The sequence below is a fragment of the Eurosta solidaginis genome, chromosome 3, assembly GCF_040869045.1.
Source record: "Eurosta solidaginis isolate ZX-2024a chromosome 3, ASM4086904v1, whole genome shotgun sequence".
NCBI lineage: Eukaryota > Metazoa > Arthropoda > Insecta > Diptera > Tephritidae > Eurosta > Eurosta solidaginis.
The window spans coordinates 215,393,158-215,406,413 of NC_090321.1; the positions used below are offsets into that span (position 1 = coordinate 215,393,158).

The window sequence follows — 13,256 nt, forward strand, 5'->3', positions numbered from 1 at the left end:
TTTACTATATCACTATCCCACTTTCACAAAGAGACTTCGCTTTTCTATTGCTTTTTCACAGAGCGTGTCTCGAATTTCGGATAGTTCAGTCGCTAATGATTTAAGATAATGATACGCTTCTCTAAAATTCATCCCCGGATTTTGTAATATGAGCTGCACACGAGCAATCCTCCTTAAGATATCATACCAGAAATGAACTGATGTTATGAAACTAAAATTTAGTATATTTTGCAACAGAATTGTAGCTTCGCTTCTGGTGTCACTTGTGGTGTTAGTGTCCTCTGCTAATTGTTCTAAGTGTTCTACTACATTCTCTAGCCCATCGACGATAACTTTAACCGCTTGTATTATGGCACTCCATGGTGTTTCAGATTCACGTTTGATAGATTTCGTTAAAACATTTTTTTTCTAATAATTCCCATCGTAGCGTTGAATGTGAGAAAAAAAGATATATGCTTTCAATTATTCCAAAACCTGTCGCAAGTGTTCCGGATATATGCATGCATTTTTTAGTATAGAAATTTGTTTCCAGAAATCAATATTTTCCAAAAATCAGTTATGATAAAAATACAAATTATCCACGAAGTTCAGCTTGCGGACCTTTTGTCGTCTCCCTGTGAGTAGGGCAGGTGCCAGGATTATTTTATAGAATAACTAAAAATTTTCTAGGATCTAGCTTAACACTTCCTAAACTAGCTGTTACTGGCGAGGCCTAACTTATAAGCATGTGACGCCTGACGGACATCGTGAGCCTTAAGTCTTCTCTTTTCAGAGATATGAGCCACTTTGAGAGTTTAATATCGTAGGCTTTACACATGACCTTTGAAATTTTGCCGCCTCGTGCTTTTTCCAGCCTTTCCTGCTTGATGGATCATATGCAGCTCCTATATTTTTTTAATTTCCTCACATCGGATTGGGACATCTATTGTCGTTTCAGCGAGTGTTGCATCCTCCTTTGTCAAATCATCGCCCTTTTTGTTGCCTTCTATCCCTTTATGGTTGGGAACCCAGTATAGATGTATGGTCCGGCCTTTGCATTTCGGAACACTTCTTGCTGAAATACTGTGTGAGATTATTGCCTTAACCGCCGCCTTACTATAAATTTATTAATTAAAAAACTGCAGCCTAAGCACGCTTCCTCCAGAATTTCTGCTGCTTTTTTCACGGCTAGAATTACCGCCTGAAACAGGTTGCAGTATTCTGGCAGCCTGTAGGATCTAAACAGTAAACAGCATACCCGACCCCTTCCTTTAATTTGGAACCATCGATATACACGTGCATAGCATGCTCTGCCATTTTTGCACCCTGACACCAACCCTCTGTAGTCCCAAGATCACTTTCGAAGCTCATGCGGGACCATATATTACGCTTTTCCGATATTAGATGGCGTTATATTGCTGTGTCCATACGGCCTGCACTCAAACTGCCCGAGACCTTAAGCCCTGTTGCAGTGTCCAACGTGATATTTTATTTATTACCCAATCAGAGAGTTAGTGTGATAAGCCCCACGTGCATCCTAGCATCCTCTTGCATGAATACAGTGCCGCGCAGGCTTTCTTCGCTCTCGATTCCATATGGAGTTTCCACGACAACTTACTATAAATGGCTTCTAGATATTTTCTGCAACATTTTTCTGGTAGGGTTACCCTCCAAACCTAGGCTTAGTCCAAGTAGGAACCTTTCATTTCCTAGTATATATTACTAGATCGTTATTTTCTGCGTTGGGGGTTAACTCGGCTCCAGAAGCCCAGGCGCGTACATCCCGAAGTGCCTGATCTTTCAGAGAGCTGATTGCACTTGGCATCTACCACTTATGATAATTGAACCGTGAACTGCGTATGCCGTAAGTTTCACTGGTCCTCCAGAAACGCCTAAGCAATTGGTTGATAACCAGCATCCATGGCATTGATGATAGCACCCCACCTTGTGGCGTTCTTCCGTTTATAAATTGTGTGGTCTCTCATAGATCCCATGTGTTGCGATCATTCTCCAGCTTTATATTTGTTTTAAAATTTGTTAAAACTGGATGAACTTCAGTCGAGTTCAGACTGTCCATGATTGCTTGTTTCTAGACATTGTTGAAAACTCTTGCAATGTCCAGAAAAACACCTATGGCATATTTCTGATGTTCCAGCGTGTTCTCTATATACATGACCACCTTATGCAATGCAGTATCGACTATCTTGGCTTTGGTGTGAGCATGGCGTGGTTAAGAGATTAATTTCTCATTCATATGTAATTTTATATACACATCTATAAATCTCTCAAACTAATAGGCATGTAGTCTTTCCCATGCAGATGACTGGTTTTTTCCCGCTTTATACAATGCTAAAAAAATATTCTTAGCCATTCTATAATAATTCCACCGGCCATCAGCAGCATAGCAGGGAATATCCCATCTGGATCCGGCGATTTTAGCTTAACAAACTTTTGTATTGCCCATTCAATTCTAGTACCCTTCGCTTCGTATTAGACGTGGTTACATAACTCTTCCGCATCATCTCCTGATGGGAAGTGTGTGTTAGGTAGTGCCTCGAAGGACTCTTCACTTCTGTGCGACCATTCCCCGTCGTCCTTTTTTATCAGTCTCTGGACAGCATTTATTTTAGATAGGACTTTCCACAGTCTCGCTGGAGCATTGTATGTCGGCACAAAAATTCTTCTCTGAAACCCTCTTTGACCTATTGATTTCACGTTTATATATCCTCAACAGATCTCTGTATTCCTTCAAGCACTCCTCGCTCTCCGCAACTTTTGCTAGCATACGCATTTTGTTTACCTGTCCTCTAAGAAGCCTCAACAACTTACTCCACCATAGTGGCTTTGCTTTCCCCTTGAATCTTCTCAAAGGAAAAGGTCTACTCTACGTAGTTGTCAGCGCCTTTATAAGAAGTTGTTCCAACTCCACTACGGTGGTGGTAACCTCTTTAGGCTTCTCCAGTGTTCCTGCTTCATATTTCTTAAATTTATACCAGACCGTTGCCCCAAGGTTTTTAAAGGTTTCTGCCTATCTTTCCCCTTTAGGGAGACACTTAAGGCGAGGTATGCGTGGCATATATGCATGGTCTCCATTCATACCCCGTTGTATCTTGCTCAGAGATCAATGTGATATGAAGTACATTGCTTGACGTAGGCCCAACATATGTAGGCACGCTACCCCTATTGGCCACTAGTAGACTACTCGTTAGTATATAACAAATAAAACCGTTTAAAAAGGAACTCACCTCTATCATTAATATTGTAACGAATTTTAGGAAATTCCTTATAATTATACACTTTGTGCTAACCCTCGAATCGCTGAGCTGTCGAATAAATAACCCAAATATTCAGTATTGCAAAATGGTCTTTATTTAGACTACTTTGCTAGTAGTACAATCATATCTCAATATCACGTACTTCACAAAAGCTTTTTTAAATAAAACTGTTTAGTTATTCCTCAGCTTGCGCTACTTTTATACTCTCTGTTGCTTTGTTCGCATATTTCTCCTAAGGTCTAGACTTTTCACGAAGATGCGATACAAATGCATACTTGGTTATTTAGCTATATGCGTATGTATATGTGAGTAAGAACGTCGTCTCTAAGCTGATGACTACATATGTGTATGTGAGATAAGTTTTTTGCTTTAAGCTGCTGGTTATATGTGTGGAATATTATATATTGCTTGCTTAATGTGCACATGTCCAAAAGTGTGGTGCTTTCTGTCTTTGTTTTTGTGATTATTTACTAACCGCATAGTGATGCTAATATTTGCCACAATATCGTCCCATCCCCATGCGCTGTGATGGTCATTTGCATCCGCGCCTATGTCAAGCCGTTCTCTACATCTTTCTTGATCCACTAGCCTTTTGAACTCATCTGGTAGGGCTTCCACCTAATGGGCCATGCATCAGGATAAGAGACGGTTCTTTCTTCTTGCGACCACCGCTAGGTCTTCGGTGCTAAAGTTAGATAGCATATACGAGCTTAGGTGTTTCATTACCACAGCCTAATTAGCTAACAAAATATAAACAAAGTCAAAAGGTTTCATTTCGAAATAAATAACTTATCTCACAAAAAGGTATTTAAGTGGTGTTTGTTCGGTGCAAAAATTTATAATTTCAAATTTAATGTCATAAATAAGTTATCTTTACAATTGAGTTGAAAAAACCTATATACGCACATATGCCTATTTCTAGCTAAACAGCACTCATATAAATACATTATCGTTACATAAAACATATTACAAAACAAATATCTTACAAGAAAGCCAACTAACTAAGTAATAAATAATGCACTTAAGAGACACAAAAATATCCTAAATATAGCTTTAAATTAATATTTTTTAAAATCAATTTTAACCTAATTACATATTACATCTTATTCCTTACTGTTGTAACATTTATTTACAAGTGAACTCTTCGTAGTTCTCCTCACACACCTCGCACTGCACCTGGCAGCACCATCTAAACTGACAGCGACACTGTGTGATACGTCGTATCTGATGTGTATTGTAGCCACGCCCACAGCACAATAGATCACAGCTTTGAGGTCCATGTAAGGTACGGTTGCACAGGCGCCCCGTTGTGCCGAGTGTACCGAATTGTAAATTGCGTTCGCAATAATTTGGCGATGCTTGAAGATAAACGAGCTCCATTCGTTTCGGGAAATGAACGTGCTTGCCGAAACGATTCTTTCTACAAAGCAAAAAAGCAAACAATTCAATGAATCAAATACAATTTATCATATGATCAATGATTATAAGAACACCCACAAGTTGCTCACTTAGCTTTATAAAACACACATCACATTTTTGTTACACATACTTACTTGCTTAATACTAGTCTCAGTCCATTTTTGCCTTTGACGGCTTGCACAAGCTTGGCTTTATTATATTTCCGCATGAGCGCTTCGCCAACCTGACGAAACGGTGGCAAACTCTTCCAACACGTCTTCATTACGCACGAACCGCTCACGCCATGACATTTACAATCCGTCTTAAGTAGATTCTTTACCAACTGCAAATAAAATGTTGCTACAAACATACATACATGTAAATTTGTACTTTTGTACTCACCTTTCGGCCAGCGCGATTATTATGCAGATTCATTAAACTACGCGCATCACCTTCTATCTCGCGTGCATCAAGAAATTTGCGTGCGAACTTCATACCAAAATCGATATCAGCTGAACAGCCTCCCCATTTCCATGGCTGTGTTCCCGACAGCAGGCCATTGCTATCAAAGTCGGCATTTGCATGTCGTACGCTCGTAGGTTTATGACGCATATCACAGCCGCAAAGTGATATATTGCCACGCGCACATGCTGCCGTTACAGAGTGTGCTGCACCGGCGCTGGCGATGGCATATGTGAAGGCCGCTTCGCGAGAACCTGCAATAACAGATAGATACGGTATGCACAATTAGCACATACATCAATCAAACTTTAAAGTTTTAAGTCTAACATTTGCTTACCAACAAACATGACGTGCGCAAATACACCTTCTTGCCAAACTTGTGAGCAGTTCCATCGATGCCCACGAAATTGATGCTGACATTCGTAAGCGCCCATTTGGTGGCCCTCCCCCAATGCGATCAGTGCATCTGGCGATTCGCTACATAACTGTCGTTGTTGTGGCGTTAGGCCTGGTATGCGGGAACAAAGTATAGATGATGTAAAACTGGATGCTAATCTAACAAAAATTAAAAGGAAAGTAATATAGTTTTAGTTGAGACTTGGAAGTTATTGTCATTAACATTATCTTTATATATAAAAATCACGTGTCACTACGTTTGTCCGCGATGGACTCCTAAACAACTGAACCGATTTTGAATTTGTTTTGCACTCCGTGTGTAGTTTGATCTAACTTGAAATATAGGTTAGGTTATATCTCAGTTTATATTCGCAATATTATTTTATTGCAATTTTTTTAAATGTTTATTCGTAATAATAAAACGTTACGTATACGCAGCGGCACTCATATTTTCAGGTGGTACGGATATACTTCCGTGTAATTTTACTTGGTATTTAATTAAACAACCTGCTTATCAATAAAAAATTTAGCGAATGATATCAAGTATAGAACATCACCAGGACCGTCGAGAGAGAGGGGGGGGGGGGGGATTACCTCCGGATCCGGGGTTTCTGAGGGGACCCGCGATTTAGAAGTACTAAGACATTTTTTTTTTAATTCAGGAGAGTATTTAGTTGTTCCATGTGCAATTTTTAAGCCGAATTTCAAAAGCAACGAAAATCTGCATTTCGTTTTAATATTATAGTAAAGTGTGAATTATAAAAAACTATATATATAAAAGGAAAGGCTACACTGTGTGTTAGTTGGTCGCCGGTGTTTGAAGAGATGCGTCAGTTCATTTTGTTCACACGTGTACCAGGGTACACCTAGAATGTGTTTATAGAATACGAATAACAAATGAAAGGTCTTGATGAGTGCTTTAGTACAGAGTAATATATTATACCGCTCGGTGACTAGGGTTTCGAGATATAGGCCAAAACGTGGTCCCCGATATCCCTAGAATGTGTGCGGGTAATATCAAATGAAAGCTGTTGCTGAGAGCTCTAAAGTAATTTTCATTGTGATATTCGATTTAGTCGCATCAACCTGGCAAAACTGATAAATATGCATGCGAAGCCGAAATAGAGACATGAATTAATAATACCCACATACCTATTTACATACGTCCTATTCGATTTGCCTGAAATTTGGTATATAAATTTGCCTATATTAGCGTTTACGATCCTTTTTTCCGACCAGAGACGGACTGGGACTAGGATTAGGACTAGGACTGGGACTGAGACTCGGAGTGGGACTGGGACTGGGACTCGAACAAAAGAGATGGACTGAGAGAGAGATAGAATGAGACGAAGATGGAGATAGATGAAGCGAAAAAGACGGAGGGAGGAGTGAATAAAAGGACTGGGAAAAAGTGAAGAGTGGGAGGGCAGAGTTAAACGGAAAAAGCTTTTAAAAATGTATGCAGGTAGGCCGGGTCTGCTAGTGATATATATATTTGTGCTATAAATAACACTGGGCAACGATTTCGCTACCTGTTCTGGAGGAGATACCCGAACCATTATAGCAAAACTCGAAAATAGTTCTGCTTTGATAATTTGCTGGAGTAATTGTAAATTTGCCAAATTGTGCTAGAGTTTTCAAGGATAAGTGAGTGCTTGAAAGCGGTAATATATATATTGAATCGAAATAAACCGTTAGGATGCATATAAATTATTAAACAATTTATGATTTTTTGTATGAATGCTAATAATCTTTCATGTAAGTGTCTAAGCTAGACCTGGATTGCGATTCGATTCTTAATCAATTTAATCAATCTTTTCTTTAGAAATGTAGAATCTATTTTTTTTTTTAAATCGTTCGATTCTTTAGGCATCGAAGTTTTCATCACTAACTACTTTACGGATGCTTAAGGAAATATGTACATATTCTGTAATTATTGATTTTATAAATTTAGCTTTATTGTGTTGGTGGTTTCGAGAGAAAGGAGAAAGATGGAGAAGTTCCTTCGCAATATATTGAACATGTGTTTATATATTTTGTGGTATGATATTGTGTTCAGTACGAAATTAATACCGCAGTTTTTATACTATGTACAAACACACACCAAATTGGCAATTTATACCATTTGGGCAATTTATTACGTAATTTATCATATAATAAATTGCAATAATAAATTGCCAATTTAAAAAAAAATTGTGTAATAAATTGTTTCAAACTGCAAATGCAACCTTGTAAAGTGTGTTTATTGAGTAGATTTAAACGTCAGTTATGCATGGCTCAATTATATGATTGGGTCATCTCATCAGCTGATTTTATTTTTTTCTTTTCACTGGAGTAGGGATTGTCAAAAGAAGATGGCAAAATCAAAATAAAACCAAAACATTCACATTTTTTTACAACACACAAAAATTGCAAAGTTTTATGATTTTATTCCATTCCATTCGCCTAATACCAACACTCACATTTTGACAGTCTGAACAAAGGTATGTTGTTGCTGTAGAGATGAGCCAACCAACTATCAAATTACTATTGTGTAAGCTAAATTGAGTTGTATGAACACCACTCAATTTAAATCGAAATTACCTCATTTTATTTTTCTGTTTGAACATAGTATTAGATTCTAGTAAGCCAATTGAAACTGACTGAAGGGGAATTCAATCTTATAAGTAATCCAAAGGTTCGAAGATCTGTTGTCTGGAAGTATTTTAGTCAAGTGCAGGGCGATTCTGCGAAATGCAAATCGTACGGAAAAAAGGTAAAACAGGTGGAAATACAACCAATTTGTTAAATCACTTGAAGCGGTGACATCCAACGTTGATGGAAATGTCTTCATCAACAGCTCTTATAGAATCCTTTTTTGAACCTAATAATAACAACATAAGGAAGTCTCAATCTGTAGATGAGCGCAAAAAACAACTGGATTGTGCTTTGATTAGTATGATTGCCACAGATATGCAACCCTTTAGGATTGTCGAAAATAACGAATTCAGATCTTTTACACAATGCTTGTATCCTCGGTACGTTTTGCCTTAACGAGTAACATTAAGAAACACACTTTTAACAAATATATAAAATAAATACTTTTTATGACAGACAGCAGCAAACACGAAAACAAAAGTGGCAATTTTTATGAAATTTCGTCAATTAAATTCCTTGTTCCTTTTTATTTTCAACTAGCAGACCCGGCAGACGTTGTTCTGCCCTAAATTTGGCCTATCTGCATATATTTTAATAAGCTTTTTCCGTCTAACTCTGCCCTACCCCTCTACAATTTTTCCTAATCCTTTTATTCACTCCTCCCTCCATCTTTTTCGCTTCATCTCCATCTTCGTCTCATTCTATCTCTTTCTCAGTCTCCTTCTCTCTTTTCTCTTCTTTCAAGTTTTTCCCATTCTTCTTAATCCCTTATTGCCAGTCCCAGAGGGTGGTATGTATTTTGTTACAGTCTTATTCCGAGTCCCAGTCCCACTCCGCGTCTCAGTCCTAGTCCTAGCCCTAATCCCAGTCCCAGCCCGTCTCTGGTATACTTCCCGGAAAAAAACATCGTAAATACTAATATAGTCAAATTTATATACAAAATTTCAGGCAAATCGAATAGGACGTATGTAAATAGGTATGTGCGTATTATTAATTATTGTCTTTATTTCGGCTTCGCATGCATATTTATCAGTTTTGCCAGGTTGATGCGACTAAATCGAATATCACAATGTACTTTAGAGCTCTCAGCAACAGCTTTCATTTGATATCAATAATACACACACATTCTAGGGGTATCCGGTCCATGTTTTGGCCTATATCTCGAGATCCTAGTCACACAGCGGTGTAAAACTTACTCTGTATTATAGCACACATCAACAGCTTCAATTTGATACCCACAATGTAAAAACACATTCTAGGTGTATCCGGGTCCATGTTTTGGGCTAAATATCGAGACCCTAGCCTCCCAGTTGTATGAAAATTATCCTGTACTATAGCACTCATCAACAGCTTTCATTTGATATCCATATTGTATAAACACATTCTAGGGGTAACCGGGTCCACGTTTTGGGCTATATATCGAGACCCTAGCCTCCCAGTTGTATGAAAATTATCCTGTACTATAGCACTCATCAACAGTTCTCATTTGATATCCATATTGTATAAACACATTCTAGGTGTACCCGTGTCCACGTTTTGGGCTATATATCGAGACCCTAGCCTCCCAGTTGTATGAAAATTATCCTGCACTATAGCACTCATCAAAATCTTTCATTTGACATCCATATTGTATAAACACGTTCTAGGGGTACCCGGGTCCACGTTTTGATCTCAAGACCCTAGACACGTAGCGAAAAAAAGGTACGCTACGTTGGCCGATTCTCAGACCTACCCAATATGCTCACAAAATTTCATGAGAAATACTTCTATGAAATTTTTAACTGAAACTACACAAACCATGACCAATTGAAAGTTCCGTATACCTCATTGGTTAAAAAGCTGCAAAGGTATACTGAGAACATATTACCTTACGTATGTTATAATTGAGGGGATGTGTGGAATAACGGTATAACTCAAGAATCAGCCTTTTGAGAAAAGTGAAAAAACTTAACAATGCAGGTAAAAATAAAATTATAATAATACTACTTGGTAGGATTTTAGATAGTATGATTCTTTGATAAGAAAAAGTAACAAATTTTATATATACATAATTTTATTAGAAAATGGATGATTTCTTTTTTTTTTTTTTTTTGAGTTATACCGTTATTCCATAGATCGAATATCAAATATTTTGATTGAGATACTTTATTAAACAAAATAGTAGATACATTAATAACCATTGTTAAATACATTATATTCTATTATTTAGAAATGCTTATAACTATTTGTTATTTCCTTTTGTTATTTTTAGCAATCTTTTTTTTTACTACTTTTATCATTTTTAAACCTTTTCTATTTTTAAGAATGGAGTTCTCTGTCTGCTTAGTCGTTTTTGAAACCTTATATTCTATTATTTAGAAATGCTTATAACTATTTGTTATTTCTTTTTGTTATTTTTAGCAATCTTTTTTTTTTTACTACTTTTATCATTTTTAACAATGGAGTTCTCTGTCTGCTTAGTCGTTTTTGAAACCACTTCAATTCTTTTATTTTTCAGTTCTTTCTGGTCTACGACATTGAATATATTTTCATACCATTTCGATGCTTCACTACTGCAAAATTTTATTAGAGAGTTATACCGTTTTTCCATAAATGAAGCTAATATCTTTGTTAAATAACACTATTATTTTCTAAGAATAATATGGTATGTGTATGTAATCGTGCTCTTTTTATTTAGTTGATTTATGGAAAAATGGTGTAACTCGACTAATACCATTATTCCACACATCACCTCAATTATTTCCTTTTTATATGACGCTGAACATAGATCGATTCTAATGCCGTAAACGAAGCGAGAACATTATACATATTGTAATAATAATTATTAAAGAAGAAAGTGTAGTGGTTAATGTTCCCAAGTTGGTTTCCCTACATTTTGAAATAAAAGATTCAACAAAGCGCAAAAAAGTATGACATTTCGGTAAAGACTATACTAATTATCTCACTCCGATGAAAGGATCAAGTGAAGTCCCATGTGGCATTCCTTGATGCTTCCAATTTTGTCAGCAGGCAACGAAGCGAGAGAGCTTTATTTGTCGGGAAAATTTGTGTAAATTGTTAAGTACGTAAGCAAGTACACTGTTACAAAGAATAAGCAAAATTTAAATAAACTTTGCTTTGTTCGATTGAATCGATTTTTTTCTAGAATTGAATCGAAAAAATCGATTCTTAAAAAAATCGAATCGAATCCTGCTCTAGTCTAAGCTTTGATCTAGGCGAATCCAGTACCAGGTGTTGTTATCCCAACAGCTGATTGCTTCTTCTTGTTTATTTTCTATACAACGCCTTGTACAACAAGATGTCAATAATCGAAATCAATGAAAATTTTCTTTTGACTTGACATTATTCTGCACGGCTAATTGCTTGAATTCGCTTTGCTATCACCTTGTATGACATCGCCTTGGCTTTGATTCATTTAATTTGGTGGTTTTTTCGACGAGGTAGATAATTTTTTTTTACAGGAATGATTTTCCGTCATCCCTTGTTAAATTTGGAAATGAACTGATTTCGGCGTTGTGCCATCTTCAGTGTCACATTTTGTTCTCCACCGTGATACTGAGGATGGCATAAAATGGCTTGTCTCGAAATAAAAATGTTCAAGGGATGACCAAAAATCGTTCCAATATGTACGTCAATTAAATAAACTTTGGTATCTCGGAGGACGAGTAGCTTTTTTTTTTTAATAATTTTATAAAAATTTTATTTTAGTGTATTGTAAATTCTTGTATTTAAATTGTTTTTTGCAGAAGACTTGGTGCTAAGCACTTTGGATGTATTTAATTGCTGCTCTGGGCGAAAAACTGCTCAATTTGCTGCGAAAAAACCCCGTTGCTGTACCTTATACATATCAATTGGGTCGGGTATATGGCTGCTTATTGAACCATCTCATTTTGTTGTAAAACCCCTTCTACTTGAGATAATAAAGTTCAACTATGTCTTTAGAATATTTCATTACCTAGTTGAGAATTGCAGGCGCAATTAATGGCTAATGAAATTAGCGAATAAAAAATGTTCAGAGCTTAAGTCATTTCAACAAAGTGGTTCACCTTCGAAAGCTCCTTTTACATATCAAAACGCCTGAGCCATTTTATAACATAGTTCCTGGCTTTTCATGGGCTTTCTCAGTTTGGTCGCCAGGTTCACTTCTGTTAACACGGTGTACACATTTAGTTTATGTGTGAGCCTTACGGAGTAGGCAATGCAGTCCAAAATTTCCCCCTTGCAATATGCAAAGAGAACAGATATTGCGAAAAACGTGGCATTGGTGCAGTTCCGGAACGTAACATCATAACCCACAAAAATTAAAGGAGGGGTGCCATAGGGTGGTGTTCCATCCCCAGTTTTGTTTGACGTATGCACATCGAAGCACCCTTCCCCACCAGAAGCAGTTACCATAGTGACAATGAGCAATGCAAACGAATATCACCTTCATCTCTCCAGTTTCTTCCTCAATAAGCCTGACATTGTCATCGACCAAATCATCGGCGAGCTTGTTTACAACGTACCAAATCAAATGTCATCTATAGTGGGCATTTACGTCGCTGGTATTACGCTACCGACAGCCTTACAACCAAAAACACTGGATATGACGTTCGATCAGGATCTACCAAGTAGTAAAGCCCTCGAATCTCTTGCTGGTAGCACTTGCTTCTCGTCCCCAATATGGTCACCGAGCCCAAAAGAAATACATTGCAGCCCTGTCAAAACAACGGCGTGGTGTGTGGTAGCGTGCTTCGCAAACATCCAAATTTAGAAACAGGTTTTTTCAATAAGGGTTCGCCCCTTCGCAGTGCTTTGGCAAACACTCCGAGTGTATTTTTGCCATGAAAAGATTCTCGATGCAAACTAATATGCCTTGTAGATACCGTTCGGAGTCGGCGTAATAGATGTAGGCCTCGTCCCGCCAATTTGTAGGATAAATTAAAAGGACATCACACAAATTTAAAGAGAAGCTTGGCCTAAAATCTCCTCGGATGTTATCGTGCCTAGTATTTATTTACTTATGAGAAATCAAATGCTGAACAAACAGTTTTTGGAAAATACGCAGAAGCTTGGGCGTCTCAACAGACATCTGAAGAGACATCGCCTCCCAAGAACTTAAAAAATCAT

The 13,256-nt window shown here is 37.4% G+C and overlaps 1 protein-coding gene across 11 annotated transcripts in view; it reads right to left on the reverse strand.

Moving 5' to 3' along the window:
• Positions 1 to 4,072: 4,072 nt before the first annotated feature.
• Wnt2 (Wnt oncogene analog 2) overlaps positions 4,073 to 13,256 on the reverse strand; it is a 113,758-nt gene continuing 104,574 nt past the window's right edge. For 10 of the 11 annotated variants that reach the window (XM_067778019.1, XM_067778017.1, XM_067778016.1 and 7 more), the window contains 4 exons: positions 5,452 to 5,669; positions 5,055 to 5,368; positions 4,808 to 4,995; positions 4,073 to 4,674 (listed from right to left, as the gene is read on the reverse strand). In XM_067778019.1, the coding sequence (XP_067634120.1) occupies positions 4,380 to 4,674; positions 4,808 to 4,995; positions 5,055 to 5,368; positions 5,452 to 5,669 (1,015 nt within the window). In that variant the 3' untranslated portion in view covers positions 4,073 to 4,379. The remainder of the gene's footprint in view (positions 4,675 to 4,807; positions 4,996 to 5,054; positions 5,369 to 5,451; positions 5,670 to 13,256) is intronic. The other variant, XM_067778020.1, reaches the window with a different exon arrangement.